Below are 18,764 nucleotides of genomic sequence, written 5' to 3' on the forward strand. Positions count from 1 at the left end.
TGTTCTATGTGCAGGTTGCACAAGATTTATAGTGTGATCTGTACCTATTGTCTTATGTGTTGTTCATAATGTTTGGTAAACAAAAAAACTTGCTCTGACTCATGACAAACAGTACTTCCAAGTAACACCTCGCACATAACTTTATGTCACGTGACTTTCGGGGTCAACCAATCATTTGTGGTTGGGCAATGAAGACTGGAGGTGGAGCTCCAATCACCATTTTGCTGCAGCCAGGTGCCTCTTGTAAATTAGAGGGCTTATCCTTTCTGTGAATTAACAATGCCATCTAGATTGCAAAAAGGGAAGAGCACATGGGAATATTCATTTGCCCTTACATTGAAATCATATGGGAAGTATCAGCATCTGCCTTTTATCACCGCCAGTCACTGATTCACAGGGAACAGGCCTGTGCTGCTGTGCATGTTTCACCAGACCACAGTAGCCAAACAGGAAGAAGGTAAGGAAGTACTTGGAGTTCCAACACATGGTTGTGACGCTGATTCCAGGACGTTCTATTGTTGCTGCAGTCGCTCTAAGTGAGAGGTCCACTCCTTAACAGTGACCCTAAAAGTCATAACTGTATTTTTCTTTTATAATTATTTATATAGTAATAATAACCTGAAATTCCTGAGAGAAAACACTTGATCACAGATGAAAATAAATTAAAAAATATCCTTCTGTTTTTCCTGACTCACAAATAGAGATGTAGGAAAACAAAGTAACACCAAGGAAAACAAGAGGTTAAAACATAGATTACCTTTGAGACACCATACCATTGGAGATGTTCTTGAATCATCCCTATAATATAATCGTAAATAAATGTATCCTTTTGATTTCCCCTTTTGAGTTCAGGTCTTAAAAAGGCCATTCATTTGCGTTTAGTAACAAGGATGTCCCACAACAAACAAAAACTTAAAAGAGGAGTGCTACCGGCTTCAATACATGACAAATCTCCTCCTATTGGTCAGTTAAGCAGATTACGTGGGAAAAATTGGTCACGCCATTTTGTAGAAGGAAATTGTTTTGACGTAATGACTCCAAAACAACTAATGTTTAGCTTAATTACATCAAATAAATAAAAATACATTTTTTCCCATGTTTACTTTTTTTTACAACTGAATTGTTGGAAATTCTTTTAAATATTGTTTTAATTATTGTATTAAATTGTATTATCTATCTATCTATCTATCTATCTATCTATCTATCTATCTATCTATCTATCTATCTATCTATCTATCTATCTATCTGTCTGTCTGTCTGTCTGTCTGTCTGTCTGTCTCTGTGTGTGTGTGTGTGTGTGTGTGTGTGTGTGTGTGTGTGTGTGTGTGTGTGTGTGTGTGTACTGGAATATTGAGTTATTACCCTGTAAATTATTTGTTTGTTTGTGGGATTAATCAATGCTTTTCATCATGTTTTCTGGAGTTATATTGAAATATGCTCCCCGTTAAGTCAAATAAATTCCAGGCTATGTTTCAAAGTAATTGTTATTTAAATATATTTCACAAATTTCCGAGATTCCTTTTCTACTGCAAAGGACAAAACATTTAACCAAAGTAAACCCGGTTGAGAAACAGTTTTCAAAGGAGTACACACAGACATAAAGAATGTCTATGCACGTTTATGAGAACATATCTCAGAACAACACCGGTGTGTCCCTTTCCAATATGGCGGACAAGTTTCCCATTGCTGCAGTGGGCGGGGTTAAACTCACACGGGGGCGGAGATTTCCGACAAAACGCTTGCGGTCACAGGGCAGAGTGGGCGTCAGAATCTGTCTTCCCCTTATCTCAAATCCGACCTCGAGTTTTAAACGTTACACAAGTAGAGTCTGTTCAGTTCGTGGGGTTTCCTCCTGGCGCGGACGGCCGACCAAGATGACAGAAAGCTCTGCGACCAAGCTGCTAAACGGAGATGCCTGTCACCGGACCTTACATGGAAAAAATGCGAGTAAAAATGGCTACGTGAAGAACCACTGTCTGTTTCAGCAGTCCCAGAAGTATCGTCGTGCCAGGGAGAAGGTTGGTAAGGCCCATTCGACGAGAGTTGACTGGGTTACTAACTGTTGGCATTACATCGTGCCGTAGCCGGTTTAAAAAAATAACTCCCTCGGTGTTAGCTTAGAGGCTTTATGTTTATTTTTCCTGTGATCACAGCTTAAAATTCCTCCGTGGGAGTGGTTTTTCTGTGGAAGGCACTCGGAAACCGTTAGTATTAATGTTTGTTACCTGTAATATCATCTTAATTAGCTCGCGCTACAGTAGCTCATTGTTATTATAGCATTTGTACCCATTTAAAATAGTAATTATTACTTGACAGCGGCATATTTATTTATAGTTTCAGCTATGCAGGTGTGACTTAAAGGTGACCCTTCAGATCTGTCCTTTAAACATTGTTCGTGCTGATGAAACTTGATCAGGGATGAGTGTAGTGGTGACATTTGTTTGTCCCCTCCTGTAACTTTACACCCTGTTGTTTCCCTGCTCTGTGGAGTTGGACAGGTCTCTGTTTACTGACTCTAGTGAATAATACTAAAAAAAAAAGGACCTGTTGAGTTTAGAGGAGGTGTCTGCTCCCATGGATGACACTTCTGTTCCCAGGCTTTAAAGGGTGTGGTCCCTTTAAGGGTGGACTCAGGTATTTGTGTGGAAGTGGTGGTTAAGGTGAGGCTGGGTGCATTTGTTTATCCTCCCTTCAGATTAAAATATTGAAGAGAACATTGTGTTTCATAACTCAGGGTGGTCAGAGCCAGTGGGTGCTTTCATTTAGGTTCATATTATGTGGCAGCTAAGGAAAATACACAAATGCCTCGTGGGTTCATTTGACTAGCTTTCATTTGTTCATGACGACTGGGGTTGTTGGAGGATCGAGCTCAGCATTCTTCACAGTACGTCTGACATAAACTCATCCTTTCCATTCTTAGGGCCTGCCATTTTGAATGTTCAGCATCATCCTGACTTTACACCGGATGTGGAAGCAAGCACAACCCAGAGTTGTAGTGTTGCATCACTCTACAAAATGTATGCATTGGGTCTATTTTTTTAATTTTTTTACACACTACGTTCCTAGAACACGGCAGACTCTAAAGGAAATCAAACATCGGAGCAGTGTAAAGCATCCACCCAACTTCAAACCTGCCTAACCTATTACAAAGTCATTACCTTTGTCAACTCCTTGGTCATGGTAAAAAGAACAGATTTTTTTATTTTGGATATTTTGCTGCCTTTCTTTTGAAGGTGAAACTGAACGGGCATAATCACACGTGATCTTGCAATTTTCCGTGGAACCAGCTGTGTGCACCACTCAAGTCTTGGTATAAATGTGCTCAATATGTGTACGCATCTTGTAGAAAGCCTGATAGGTTTTATTTTGAAAGCATAAAGATTGTATGGAAGTGTTGATTAAGCCCTGTATGTAAACTAAAAGAGCAGAGGGGTATGTTTTTGACATGCATCAATTCAATTCAACTTTATTTATATAGCGCCAAATCACGACAAGAGTCGTCTCAAGGCACTTCACATAATAAACATTCCAATTCAGGTCAGTTCATTAAGCCAATCAGAAATAATGTTTCCTATATAAGGAACCCAGCAAATTGCATCAAGTCACTGACGAGTGTCAGTGACTTGATGCAATCATACTAAGCAAGCATAAAGCGACAGTGGAGAGGAAAACTCCCTTTTAACAGGAAGAAACCTCCAGAGAATCCTGGCTCAGTATAAGCAGCCATCCACCACGACTCACTGGGGATCGAGAAGACAGAGCACACACACACACACACACACACACACACACACACACACACACACACACACACACACACACACACACACACACACACACACACACACACACACACACACACACACACACACACACACACACACACACACACACACACACAAAGACAAAGTAATGTGTCTATAGTTACACTGTGACTTCTTAGTAAATATTCCACTTGGTGAGAGATAAACTTTATTGTATTTATCCTAGTGGATCTATAATTAAACAGATAAACTAGCAGTAGCACATCCAACGTCAAGGAAAGCAAAAAGTTATTATCAGGAGAGGAAGAATGTTTAAGTGGTTAGCAGCAGTGTGCTAGACGATCATGGTGCCGATGTGTTTTGCCCTCATTCTACCATCTTAACTCATGCTGGCTTTTAACAACACACAAACTGAAATACAAACGCATCACCATAATTTCCCCCTTCTGTTTTTGTGTTGCATAAAAGCTCCTCATCGGAGTGACCTCTGCTTAGGACAGAAGAGACATGATTGGAAATGAAAACGATTTATTCATGAACTCGTGTGAACCTTTAACCCCGCGCTTCACACCATGAGTGTGTCTTGTTGTATATACAATGGAACACGATCTGCTGAGATTCAGAGCATGCAAAACAACAGAAGACCGTCAGTGTGTGTGTTTGTGTGTGTGTGTGTGTTTTTTTTTGGGGGGGGGGGGGGGGGGGGTCCAATGGGGGACACTTCCTCTCTTGTTCCACACACTTAGGGGAAACCCAGTATTGCAAATAGGTTGAGTTTTTCTAAGACCTCCTGTACAGTCTACCCTCTGACTCCACTCACCAGTCTCTTCCCAGCTCAACGGCATTTCCAGCAAAGGCATGACCAGTCACATGAACACTGGTTACTAAGCTGAGGGTAATAAGCAGAGGTGTGGACTCGAGTCACATGACTTGGACTCGAGTCATTATTTTAATGCCTTCTGACTTGACTTGATAAAATCTATAATGACTTACGACTTGAACGCCAATGGCTTGCAACTTGAATCGACTTGCATCTGTTGACTTGATGATGACTTGAGCATATTTGACATTTTAGCACAAAAGTGGCACGACATGGACAAAAATCATGAATCATTCTTGGTTCTGGGTTTGATCTTGTTCTGCTAAATGCAGCAGCACTTTGTTTATGATCAGTTTCAGTTTCTGCTTGTTTGAGCAAATAAATGAAGCTTTAAGAAGCTTTATTTCTGGAATGTATTTATTATCATTGTCGTTAAATTGAAGTTGGACAGATGACCTGATTATGACTTCAAATTCAAAGTTAAGGACTTGGACTTTTGCATCATTGACTTTGGGCTTGGACTTGACTTGCACTTGATTGTCTTTGACTTGGACTTGACTGAAAAGACTTGTGACTTGCAAAGCAGTGACTTGGTTACACCTCTGGTAATAAGTGGCGGGATAGCGTTTGGAGCTATGCTGCTATTTGTGGAGTCCTCTAATCAGTCGTGTAGAAATCTGGATTGATGAACGACTCGCAGATCCTCAAAGCCACTGGACCTGGCAACAAACGATTTTAGTAATATTTTGACCACTTTCCACGTTAAATCCATTTGACCTGATCACAGTTGTTTATTTTGATGCGGCTTCTGAGTTTAACATTTAATAAGTAATCTGATTCCACATTTGGAATAAACCATTAACCTTTAACAGGGAGGGCTAGCATTCCTAGGAAGAACGTATATTGCCCACCGCCTTTCATGCTAGAGTTTTCTAAGAAGTAGAAAATGATGGATTTATAGCTGTTTTTGTCACATTTGTTGTAAAAGTGTTATGGTACGTTGAGCTCTGTTAACAGAGTGTGTGTTTAAAATACTCCTAGCTACAAACGTTAGCTCAGTATTTGTAAATGTGATTGAATCAGGTTGACTCATCAGTTGTCTCTCTCTTTTTCTTTCTTGTTCCTCAGAGGCAAAATGCTACCACCAATCCCAGCTTGTACCAGAAGCCCTTTGTGGAATCCTTCGAGGAGACGCCATTGTTGGTGGCTGTGCTCACCTACATGGGCTACGGCATCCTCACCCTGTTTGGCTACCTCAGAGACTTCCTCCGCCACTGGAACATCGAGAAGTGCCACGTGGCTCGAGAGCGAGAGCAGCAGAAGGTTTGAGCTTTAACTGTAAATGAAAGAAGTTGGTGCTGTGTGTGTGTGTGTGTGTGTGTGTGTGGGGGGGGGGGGGGGGTAATCAAAATGACATTGATCCATATCTATTTTTTCTGCAGGATTTTGTCCCTCTCTATCAGGACTTTGAGAATTTTTACACCAGGAACCTGTACATGAGGATCAGAGATAACTGGAACCGGCCCATCTGCAGCGTTCCCGGAGCCAAGATGGACGTGGTGGAGAGAGTTACCCACAACTACAACTGGACGTTCGAGTAGGTCGTTGTGTGTGATTGTCTCTGCAGCTGCCGCGTTTTGTTTTTACAGTACTCAATCCCAGGCAAGCGATTCGTCTGGACTAACATTTCATTTGGGTGGATTTCCCAACACCGCCGTTCTGCCTACAGCCGTACGCCACTCCCTGAGCAGTGTGATCCAGTTGTTCTGATATTTCATGATAAGAACGAGTTAAGCGGTGATTCAGGACGTTATTTGAAATCCTGGTATCTGTCATGTGTCCTTGGAAAGGAAGTCACTATTAAAATAAGTTTGTTGCAGTCTGCTTTATCTCCCTTTATCTGAGTGTTGTAAATGAAATGTGACGCTACAATCATTAGCACCGAGCAGATATAGAATTACATTTTGATTTACTTTTATTTATTTTTGTGTTGATTTAAAATAAATTAGACTCAGAAGCTCAGCTTATGTGTTTAAATAAATAACTTGAGGTGTACACAAATGTTTTAAATCAGTATCTCAGTGGATAAGGACTGTACACATCGAAATTGTAACATTTCCTCCACATTTGTGCAGATTTCTTGTCACAGTTGGTTCTGTCCCATTAATCTGGGATTTTATCAGATTCCCTTCCTTTGTCTCCTTTCAGTCACAAACCAGTTTAATAGCTTACCAACTCTTCCCACCTCCTTCTCTTCCTCAGTCACAGAAACCAAAGTGAGAAGGCTTCCAGGTGAGCTCTAGACACCTGAAACAGCTCTGACTAACTTAACGAGACGATGTGTAGTTTTTACCGTTGATCTCTGGAAATATTAATCGAAATGTAGAAAATGAATGAAATGATGCCCAGTTGTTGAAAAATATTGGCAGCTTTGTAACACATAACCCTAAATATCAGGTCTAAAACACAAGGGATTGGGTCTGTGGAGATATTAGACACTAGGGATGAGCCGGGTACTCGTTTCAGACGGGTATCCGGTACGGATAAAGCATTTTTGACGAGTACGAGCATGAAACGAGTAAAACTCGTAAATATCTGTAATCGTGCTGAAGGAAAATCCTCATTGGGTAACTGACTGTGTTCACGCTCTGTGATTGGCCAGTCACATAGAGCGCCCGCCCCTCCCTACACACAAAACTCTGCAGCCGGGAGCTCAGTCCGTCCGTCTCATCCACGCACGCACACACACAGACAGTAACGGATCTCGCTGTGCTTGCTACACTGTTGCTCACGTGTCTTCAGTTTTCCCTAGCTTTTCTTCAGCTCGCCTCTTTTTCGGTTGAATATTTAAAGTTACTTTTTTCGCAACTTACATGGTGCATTTGACAAGACAGAGCTGACGTGCTGCGTCAGTCACTCACTACCTCCGCTCCGGTCAGGTTTTTTATTTTTTTAACTCCATTTCTCTCCCTCTCACCCTCTCTATCTCTCTCTCTCTCTCTCTCTCTCTCTCTCTCTCTCTCTCTCACACACACACACACACACACACACACACACACACACACACACACACACACACACACACACACACACACACACACACCTTAATCAACATTGTTTTGTTTAACTTTGTGTGGGAAAATGCCAAGGACGTTAAGAAAAAAATCAGTTTAATCAAATTAAAATAAAATAAAAACATATAAAGTTGTGTCTGGTTCTAGCGTTTCATATTTCCTAGTTTCTACTGCATGAGTTCAGATGTATTAATCCATGCACTTAAATATTAATGTTCTGATTTTATTGAAAAACTTGTTCTGTAATAGTTTCTTTACTATTGTGATAAAAATATTTAATCTCAATTCTGAGTAGTTTTCAAATAAACAATACACATAACTTCTGATCAATCCATATCAATTTCAGATTTAAAATAATGTATTGATGTAAGCCACGCCCACTTCTGGTTAAACCACGCCCACTCCCGGGTTATGCCACGCCCACTCCGAGTACAGATACAGATAGTGGTGTACTCGCTCATCTCTATTAGACTCCATGTTTCATTCTACGGGAGCCCGTGAGGACAAAACACGTTTACTGATTTCTAACAAACGGTTACAAAACGTTCACCATTCACAAACGTTGTTGTTTTACACTTTAACCTCTTCACTTGCTGCCAGTGTCTGTTGTGTTTGTCATGTTGCCGGAGGTTTTGGGATTTTTTACCCTAATGGCCATCCACTGGTGAGGTCTTACTTGAAGTAACACAGATTGCTTGCAATGAGTTAGGTATGTACCGCCCCCACCGCCAAGGAAATACACGTTGTCACTTTAAGAGGAAATTTATCAAGCACATTTCACAGAAAGAGAATCCTGCTAAACGTTTTGGTTCGGAATTCTTGGGAATCTGTCGGATGAAGTCTGTAAAACACCTAAAGAATGTTGGGAGATTTAATCCTTGTTTCTGTAAACACGGTCCACTGATAACTCTTCAGCCGTGTCACGTTCTTTCTTGTTTATCACATCGGTATGTGAAGTATGCACGCTGGCAGGTGAAGTTCCTCTGCGGAGCAAACGGCGTCATGTTTAGAGTAGCTGTTAGCATCAGCTGTGGTCGACATTTGTGTTAGCGTTGTTCTCTCCTCTTTCTCTCTCAGACACACGGGTACAGTGGTGAAGGACGTGATCAATATGGGTTCGTACAACTACCTTGGGTTTGCTGAGAACACGGGGGCTTGTGCTGATGCTGCTGTGGAAGTCACTCATGCGTACGGAGCCGGAGTAGGAAGCACTCGCTGTGAGATGGGTGAGAGAGTTGGCTTTGCTGCAGGACGTCTGCAGAGGCGAGAGGAGACGTTGTAGTGAAACGCTTTCTCACTTTCAGGTAACCTGGACGTCCACGAGGAGCTGGAGCTTTTGATCGCCCGCTTTCTGGGCGTTGAGTCATCCATGGCCTTCGGAATGGGCTTTGCCACCAACTCCATGAACATTCCTGCTCTCACTGGAAAGGTGGGGAGCTTTATTCGCTTCCTTTGTTTTTGGAGTGTTGCGTAACTCTTTAAGTGTGTTCCTAACTTCGTTCTCACTAACAGTTTTAGAAAAACGATCACTTCCTGTTTGACCTCAGACGTGTCGGCTGGTTCTGCAGCAGTTTCCGCTTTGGAAACACGGTGATAGCCGTGGCTGCTGTTGTTCTGACCTCTGCGGGTCACGCACTCAGAACCGGATTGTTTGGATGGGATGTAGACTCGAGTCACAGAAGGGATTCCTGAAAAACAACGTAGATAAATGGATCCAACAGACTGATGAGGGTTCATAAACTCAGCTGTTGATGTGCCTTTGATGTTCCGATGACCTCATCATCACACGTAGAGGTGTGTTATGTAACGAGCTGTATCACCATGTGAGTGAGCTGGTGTCCTGTATCATGTGATGTAGATCAGATATGTTCAGAGTGTAGCCGTCTGCTGCTGTTTAGGGTAGGAAACAAGCATATCAATAAAATAATCATGCTAATTGATATCAATAATTATTGATAATTATAAAAAATGTAGGAAATCAATCAGAAGTGCAGCCCTGGCCATTTATGTCATTACTTTACGAGTTGTTTGTGTTACCAGACTAGGGTTTTATCGAGGTAACAAACAAATGTTTTTTATTTTCATCGAGCTAAAATATTGGTATAAAGCTGAGCTACTGTAACTTTATGTGGGACAATTTCCTCTCTCTCCTTAGGACGACGTCTCGTTTAAGTCGTGCGATGTCCGTTTGGGGTTGAGAGGGAAGGGCTTGGTGACGGAGCGTGCCTGGGTCTGAGTTTGTGATTGGCTGCTAGTAAATAATGACTCTAACATAACGAAAAAAGAAAGGAAACTTCTTTTAACCCGTTGTTTTTCTATCGCACTCCGTCTATCCCGTATATCGTTATCGTGTTATTGTGCCGCCCTAGGTTTGGGTATTTCGGTAATAAATCGTTGTTTTTATGTTTATTATTAAACCCCGTATGGGTGGGGGAGCGGCTGAAGGTGTGGCATCGCTGAGATGTGAAATCCTGTTGAGGCCATCGAGTTTTCATACATGGGTTAAAGAGAAAACCAAGAGTTTCAGGGGTAATCGGGTTCAAAAGATACATGGATGGAATGTTTTGAATTTGTTTTTAGGTGCAATTTTCTTTAAACAAGGGAGTGAATCTGATCACATCAAAACTTTTAAGAGTAAAGTCTTACATTTACCAGAAAAAAAACTTCATGATTTGGTGGGAATTGGAGATTTATTTAGAGCAGGGGTGTCAAACTCATTTTAGCTCAGGGGCCACATTGAGGGAAATCTTGTCCCAAGTGGGCCGGACCGGTAAATTAAAAAAAACTTCCGATTGTTTTCTTTGTTTTAATACAATCAATATAAAACAAGGCTGGAGCCTGAGGACAGTGTATCCAAAATAGTACAAGTACAACACCTGAAGTGTACTTGAAAATTTGAAAAAATAAAAAAATCAACAACAAAAAAAAACATTCCTTAGTGATTCAAAGAGCTTACAGATCACATGGCAAGATCAGTTTCATGCAATACTTAAAAGAAATTTGACTCATTTAACTTTACATCTTTTAGCTTTCACCAGCACATCAACATCAGAAGTCACATCCTGAGTGGCGGCCAACTTCAGGATGTGATTCAAGTTCGTGTGTGAGCCTTGAGCGCAGCTTTGTTTTATTTTTACTCATTACAGAGGAAACTTGCTCACACTGATAAGTTTATTTTCACTCTACATCGTAAAGTATGAAAATAAAGTTTTCACAACCATCTCGCGGGCCGGATTTAACCCGCTTGCGGGCCGGATCCGGCCCGCGGGCCGCATGTTTGACACCCCTGATTTAGAGATTAGTGTGTCGACTGGTATCAACCAGTATTCAGCAAGATCAGCCTGATCAGCGATCCACCAGTCTGACACTCAAAACTCTAATGTGTTTTGGTCCCTGAACACATCGTCCCCAAACAGCAGTATTTTTCCTGGTCTGTGAACTAAGCCCGCTCACAATAGCAGAGTTTTTATTTCAGTTCATTTAAGGTAGGGCTGGGCGAGAAATCGAAAAGTTATTTTATCGAAATTTCTGAGTCTAACGAGATCATTTCTCCCATGTCAAGAAATGTAACGATAAAAAATGAAAAGATGTATGTTTGTGAAGTTTTAAGAAGCTGTACCACCTCCAGTCACGTGACAGCCCCATCTAGTGGACAACTTCTGCACATGCCTGTAGATACCGTCCATTTATTGCTATCGAGGTGACCTCCTCAACTTATCGTGATATTAATTTCCACCCAGCCCTAACTCGAGGTCTTTAACGTGAATGAGAATCAGAGCTGCAGCAGCATCAGAGATCTGTATCGGCTCACTAAACCAGAACCAGTGCATCACCACTAAAATGGCGTTCGATTTACGACGTTGGAGAACTTTGTGGTTTTATTCTTATTTTATCATGATAACGTTTTGTTTTCAACATAAAACAAAGATTCGATCGCAGTCCTTCTCGGATGTTTGCACCCTGAGCGCCGTTTTTGTGTTTTCATCTCGATACATGCTAGGTTTTACAGGTAAAGCTGCTTCTGCCGTTGTGCTGAAACCAGATCGAAACCAGAAGCCCGTGGCTTTAATAGGACTACCCATCTTTTTCGTTGCAGGGTTGTCTCATCTTGAGTGACGAGCTGAACCACGCGTCTCTGGTGCTGGGAGCTCGGCTGTCTGGCTCCACCATTCGGGTCTTCAAACACAACAGTGGGTGAAACGTCTCCTATCTCGAACACAAACACACCCTCGCCGTGAAAACGCTCTAACACCCAGCTGACAGATGTTACTGGGTGCATTTAGCCACGAGTGTAGCTTTTTATTTGCCATGTTTTTGCAGCAGCTACTACTAAACAATTATTTTTGCTTTTCTTTACCTTTTAGACATGCAGAGCCTCGAGAAGCTGCTGAGAGATGCTATTGTCCACGGCCAGCCCAGAACTCACAGGCCGTGGAAGAAAATCCTCATTGTGGTGGAGGGAATTTACAGGTAGGCACGCACGTGTTGGACAGGCTCGGATCCCGGAGCTGCCTCCTAACTGGTGCTTCAGAATCAGAATCAGAAGTTTTTATTGCCATATGTGTGCCAAGTCACAACATTAGGAAATTGCTGCGGTATTTTGGTGCAGAAGGTAAGATAGAAAAAAAATTAATTAAGAGATAAGCAAATATAAGAACTAATAAAACACTCATGATAAAATTATTAATGTAAAAAGTGGCAAGAATTAGAGAAGCAGCTATCTACTCCGTGTAGGTATTAATCTGAGTGTTTGTTGAATGGTTCAAGCACAGCATCGGGTCACGTGACTGGGACCAATCAACTTGAGTGGGCTGCCCTAGGATGTTCATTCACAAGTCCAACTGCAGAGGGGAAGAAACTGTTTTTGTGGCGAGAGGTTCTGGTCCGAATGGATCTGAGCCTCCTGCCAGATGGGAGCGAGTCGAAGAGACTGTGTCCAGGGTGACACGAGTCAGCTATTATCCGACCTGCACGCCTCAATGTCCTAGAGGTGTACAGATCTTGAATGGAGGGGAGTTTGCAGCCAATGACCTTCTCTGCAGAGCGCACGACACGCTGCAGCCTCTTCTTGTCCCTGGTGGTAGCTCCAGCCTACCACACGGTGATGGAGGATGTGAGGATGGACTCAATGATAGCGGTGTAGAACTGCCTCATTGACTGTGGTGATAGGTTGAATTTCTTCAACTGCCTCAGGAAGTACATCCTCTGCTGGGCCTTTTTTCTGATGGTGGTGATGGTGGGCTCCCATTTGAGGTCCTGGGTGATGGTGGTGCCCAGGAAGTGACATGAGTCCACCATCGTGATGGGAGTGTCAGACAGGTTTAAGGGGGGGATGGGGTGTGTGTGTTTCCTAAAGTCCACAACAACTTCCGCTGTCTTCTGGGTGTTTAGCACCAGGTTGATGTGGCTGCACCAGGACACCAGCCGCTCAGCCTCCATTCTGTAAGCGGACTCATCCCCATTAGAGATGAGTCCGATGATGGTGGTGTCGTCAGCAAACTTAATTAGTTTGACAGACTCATGCTTGGAGGTGCAGCTAACCATAAATATGGCTGAGAACCAGTTGGTTTTCCACAGCCAGAGGCAGACGCCGGGCCTCGTCATGAAGCCACTGGAAGCCTGTCAGGGTATCCGCGGGTCCTTAAAAAGTCTTAAACAGTCTTAAATTTGCTTTTTCAAATTTAAGGCCTTAAAAATCCTTAAAAATGACAAATAATCCTTAAATAGTTTCCAAAGGTCTTAAATTACCAAAGACCCAATAAACAAGATTCTTTTATTTCTATAAAATTTTCGTGAATTTCTAGTTAGTGTTCAGCAAGTTTTGTGTACGATGTTGGCGTAAGCGGAACCGTACACATTCAGTTGGTTGTGAAAGGGGGGCTATTTTTAGATGAGCACGCTAGTGGGAGTTTGCGCCATGGGGAAGTGCAACATTAATGGTAACTGGATGGCTAATCCCACGTTCGTGACGTGGTTAGCACCGGTTCCAGGCAATAGCTGGAAATTATAGCTTAAATTTAATTTTAAAAACTAGCTTAAATTTGGTCCAAGTGGCCTTAAAAAAGGTCTTAAAAAGTCTTAAATTTGGCTCCCTTAAACCTGCAGATACCCTGGCCTGTTGACCAGTTAATGTTTGATCCTCCCTCTGTTGCAGATCGCAGTGCAGGGAGACGGTTTTCCTACCGTACATCTCAGGGTTTATTTGACGCGTTCCCGTGTAAACGTACTGCTGTGTGTTTACAGTCGTTTGGTTTCTCGACGGAAACTGTCCTGGAGGTTTGCTGTTAACATTTAAAAGGATTTTCTGATTCCCACAGCATGGAGGGCTCCATCGTCCGCCTGCCTGAGATCGTAGCTCTGAAGAAGCGCTACAAGGCGTACCTGTACCTGGACGAGGCTCACAGCATCGGCGCCCTCGGCCCTCAGGGCAGAGGGGTTGTCAACTACTTTGGTCTGGACCCCAAAGATGTCGACATAATGATGGGAACATTCACTAAGAGCTTCGGGGCTGCTGGTGGATACATCGGAGGCAGAAAGGTAGGTTGGCAACACAAAAGTTAACCTTTGACCTCAGCGGGATTGGCTGCAGTAAAAGGAGCTCTGACTCATCTTCAGGAAGTTGAGCCATCCCGTGAAGCTTGATCCGTCATCTAGTGTTGGTCAACACTGATGATGACGAGCAGTGGAAAAAACGAAACGACTTCCTGTTTTAGAGGAACTCTCTTTGGTTTACGTTTTTAATTTTGGGGAAGAAGAAGAAGATTGTTCCTGATTCTGATTTCCAGTTTGAATGTGACGTGTCCGCTAGGAGCTGATCGACTACCTGCGCTGCCACTCTCACAGCGCCGTCTACGCCACCTCCATGTCTCCTCCCGTGGCTCAGCAGATCATCACCTCCATGAAGATCATCATGGGAGAAGATGGAACCTCACTGGGTGTGTTTCTCTCTGTCTTCTTTAAGCTGAGAACCTCAGACTTGGACCAGCTGGGTGACCCTGTGCAGCAGGTTTAACCTAACTGGGCTTTCTTTTTGTGAGCTGGTTTGAAAAACCCTAAATAAATAACCTGTCTTGTATGTCTATCATCAGGAAAACAACAAATAGTGTGTAATTTATCAGCTAAACCAGACGATCGCTGAGCGGCAGAAACACATTCCAGACACTGACACAATCCTTGGGTTTTAATTGATCTGTTTGATGGTTAAAATGTAAAAAAAAACCTGAAATTACAGATGTGCTGCTGATGTTGGATGACCACTAGATGGCACCATAGATCAGATGTTTTACGTCAGTTTCTGTCCTGTTTTATTTAAATCAGGCTTCTGTCATTCACATCTGTTTGTTATGGGTCAAATATTATTAATTATGTTCATCCAATAAAAATGTTCCACAGTTTAATCACCATGAAGCTGGTGACCTTCACACATCTTAATCCACAGCATCATCAGGATCAAATCAGATGCAACGTTCAGCCGTTTTGATGTTACTGATGTGATGCAGAGCTTCTGGCTTTAGGAAAACGTACTAGTGTCAGGAAAGCTGAAAAACTCCAGCTTCTTTTTAAGCTTTTTGTTCCTTGTTCAAAGTGAGGTGAGGCTGCGGGAACGGCCGTCACACGCTTTCCTTTCATCGCTTTCCCATGTGTGCTCCTGGCCTCCGTGGGTGCACCGCAGCATGGCGCTGAGGACCAGAGGCTTCTGCACACTAAACTCTGCTGGACGCTGCTGTGCACACAAATAAATGACACAGCCTCGTTATTGTTCCACGGAGCCTGATTGATTCGGCCTCCAGGGTCAGTTTCTGCAGCCTCCAGGCCGCTCGGTCGATAGGCACAAGAATAACACCTCCTGGAGCAGATCTTTGTTGTGCTGCCTGCGTAGCGTGCCGCTGGCTCTTCCTTCCGTACGGTTTCCGAGAAGAGGCGGCCGTACCGGCTGACCTTGCGGCGGCGGGGATGTGAGCCTGACCAGCCGGTGCTGTGGAAGAGCGATGGTGACAGAATGATTGGTTGCAGCCCAGTCACTGTTTGCAATTCCAGCCTTTGAAGAGTCGGATGCTGACACAAAGTCAACGTGACAGCTGAGCTGCCTGTTAAACATTTGTTGTTTTCTCTCTGTTGCTATGGAAACCAGACACACGACTGATTCAGACTGAAAGTATTAGGAAAATAGAAGGTTAGGACAAAAGGACGGCTCTTTAGCAGCGGGTACCTGCGGATGTTCCTCTGTGAGGGGTTTGCTTTGAAGCCGTGACGTCCCTGCTCTGTTTGGGAGCTCAGACGGGACAGATGTTGGCGCTTTGTGGTGTGTGGTTATTTGTTTGGTTAAGATTTTATCTCTGCAGGCTTTGATTCTGGATCCAGCAAATGAATCTAGAGTACATCAGACTGACACGGGACGATTGATGTGTGTTTAGCTTCAGACTGTTGACTTTGAACCGTTCAAAGACTTTCCTTAAACAGAACGCTGCGGCAGCCATCGCACTGCCTTCAGCGCGGCTCGTCTTCCTCACTTCGTGTCGGATCAGATGTGCCGAACTCGTCACTGGTGGGAAACGTTTGACTCACATGCAGGAATAGGAACTGAAATACCTTTACAGCTGCTTTTCATTTGACTTATTAAACATCTCCACAGGTTTCGCTGGAATGTGTTGTATCGCCAAACGCTGTAATGGAGGGTCGTAAAAGCATCGGTTGTTCTGCTCAAACAATAGCAACACGAGTTTGGGGAAGATGCCAGCGCTGAACAGTTTGTACAAAAAAACAATCAGAAAACGTCCTTTTTAGGCACATTTATTGAAAACACCTGCAGCCATGAAACAAACCCCAGTTTTACATTAAAGCGTTCTACAGTTAGTATTACCATTTTAAAGTTAATGTACCATTAAAGTCGTGTTTGGTGACCGTGTTATTACAACGTTAAGGTAAGCTTCTGATTAGTAGATGTGAGGGAGGGCTGGGGGGAGAATCAGGGTATCCGCGGGTCCTTAAAAAGTCTTAAAAAGTCTTAAATTAGCTTTTCCTAATTTAAGGCCTTAAAAGTCCTTAAAAATGACAAATAATCCTTAAATCCAGTTTCCAAAGGTCTTAAATTACCAAAGACCCAATAAACAAGCTTCTTTTATTTCTATGAAAATTTCGTGAATTTCTAGTTAGTGTTCAGCATTTTTTGTGTATGATTTTGGCGTAAGCAGAACCGTACGCAGTCAGTTGGTTGTGAAAGGGGGCTATTTTTTTTAGATGAGCACATTAGCTGGTTAAGCTAGTGGGAGCTTGCGCCATGGGGAAGGGAAAAGTTAATAGTAACTGGATGGTTAATCCCACGTAAGCGACGTGGTTAGCACCGGCTCCAGGCAATAGCTGGAAATTATCGCTTAAATTTAATTTTTAAAATAGCTTAAATTTGGTCAAAGTGGCCTTAAAAAAGGTCTTAAAAAGTCTTAAATTTGGCTCCCTTAAATCTGCAGATACCCTGGAGAATATACTTTGATAATCTCTCCATTCCCAATGTTGGGAAAGACACAGGCTGCGCAGTGGCGCAGTGGTTAGAGCTGTTGCCTTGCAGCGAGAAGGTCCTGGGTTCGATTCCCGGCCTGGGATCTTTCTGCATGGAGTTTGCATGTTCTCCCTGTGCATGCGTGGGTTCTCTCCGGGTTCTCCGGCTTCCTCCCACAGTCCAAAAACATGACTGTTAGGTTGATTGGTCTGTCTAAATTGTCCTTAGGTGTGAGAGTGTGTGTGTCTCTGTGTTGCCCTGCGATGGACTGGCTCTCTGTCCAGGGTGTACCCCACCTGCTTGCCCATTGACCGCTGGAGATAGGCACCAGCCCCCCCCGACCCTACGGGTTCAGAAAATGGATGGATGGGAAAGACACTGATGTGAGGAGGACCACGCGGCTCTAATGAGTCTTCTGTGTGTCTTTCTGGCATGAGAATCATCTGTAAACCCGTCTTAAGCAGTGAAAGTAGCCTAATCCAGCTTAGAGCTAACAGGAAGTGTTAAATGCAAGTCCTGATGTAAAAGTTGACTTTTCCTCACTATTCCAGGTGCCGATCGCCTCAGACAACTGTCTGAGAACACCAACTACTTCCGCAGGAAACTCCTAGACATGGGTTTCATCATCTACGGCAACGACGACTCGCCTGTGGTGCCCCTGATGCTCTACATGCCCGCCAAAATTGGGTAGGAGGTCTGATTTTTAACATCCTGTAGTTCCTGTAAAATGGTCAGATGTCGTTGTTGAGTTCTTGGTGTGCAAACAGATAAAGACGGAAGAGTTTAGAGACGCTTGTGTTTATTTTTGTCTTTTAGGGCTTTTGGTCGTGAGATGCTGAAGAGGAACATTGGCACGGTGGTGGTCGGGTTTCCAGCTACACCCATCATTGAGTCCAGAGCACGTTTCTGTGTTTCAGCTGCTCATACCAAAGAGATGCTCGATACAGTAAGTCACGCTCGTTGCTTTGGTACTGGCTCATGGGCGTAGGGTTGGCATGGACGGAGGCGACGTGTCCCCACCGACATCCAGCGATGAGCGCCTCCGCTAAAAAAACAACAAGCCATTCATCGTCTGGTTAGCCTAGAGGTGCAGAAACACCTCGGGTCGTCACAATAAAAGCACCTCACACCACATCCTGTCTGACTGTAACCAAAATAAGAGTCTTACATAATTAGTTTAGGTGAGGCTGGAGGCAAAAAGAAGAAGGTTGAGGACATAAGAAGCTATTTTCCAAAGAAACGTGTAGGTCACTTAAAGTTAAACTTGTTAATGAAATGAGTCCATCATGATAATGTTACTGGCAGAGCTAGGCTTTAGCGCTAGCATAGCATCTGTAGCTCATCTACAGGTGATTTACCTTTCTCTGGGAGAGAGAGAGAGAACTAACCATGTTAATTATGGTTAGTTCTCTCTCTGAGTCCGACTTCCATTCAGACTCAGAGAGAAATCTGCAGCCTTGTGCAAAGATATTATCAGCTAGAGAGACATTTAATGCTTTAAAGTCTGACACATTTTGTACGTGGCAACGTTAGCTTCCACCAGAGGGCAGAAAACATGACTACGGTTCAATAAAGCAGCTTTTTCAGGATGAAACAAATCTTATTAAAATTCT

At 43.2% G+C, this 18,764-nt stretch overlaps 1 protein-coding gene across 1 annotated transcript in view; it reads left to right on the forward strand.

Annotated features, from left to right (window-relative positions):
* The first annotated feature begins 1,589 nt into the window (after positions 1-1,589).
* Positions 1,590-18,764, forward strand: part of sptlc2b (serine palmitoyltransferase, long chain base subunit 2b) — a 20,880-nt gene continuing 3,705 nt past the window's right edge. The window contains exons 1-11 of the mRNA XM_070548858.1: positions 1,590-2,018; positions 5,713-5,907; positions 6,027-6,181; positions 8,736-8,884; positions 8,963-9,087; positions 11,755-11,848; positions 12,023-12,128; positions 13,976-14,195; positions 14,467-14,593; positions 17,703-17,838; positions 17,968-18,097. Of these exons, the coding sequence (XP_070404959.1) occupies positions 1,605-2,018; positions 5,713-5,907; positions 6,027-6,181; positions 8,736-8,884; positions 8,963-9,087; positions 11,755-11,848; positions 12,023-12,128; positions 13,976-14,195; positions 14,467-14,593; positions 17,703-17,838; positions 17,968-18,097 (1,851 nt within the window). The 5' untranslated portion in view covers positions 1,590-1,604. The remainder of the gene's footprint in view (positions 2,019-5,712; positions 5,908-6,026; positions 6,182-8,735; positions 8,885-8,962; positions 9,088-11,754; positions 11,849-12,022; positions 12,129-13,975; positions 14,196-14,466; positions 14,594-17,702; positions 17,839-17,967; positions 18,098-18,764) is intronic.

Source organism: Nothobranchius furzeri, chromosome 2 (assembly GCF_043380555.1).
Source record: "Nothobranchius furzeri strain GRZ-AD chromosome 2, NfurGRZ-RIMD1, whole genome shotgun sequence".
Lineage (NCBI taxonomy): Eukaryota > Metazoa > Chordata > Actinopteri > Cyprinodontiformes > Nothobranchiidae > Nothobranchius > Nothobranchius furzeri.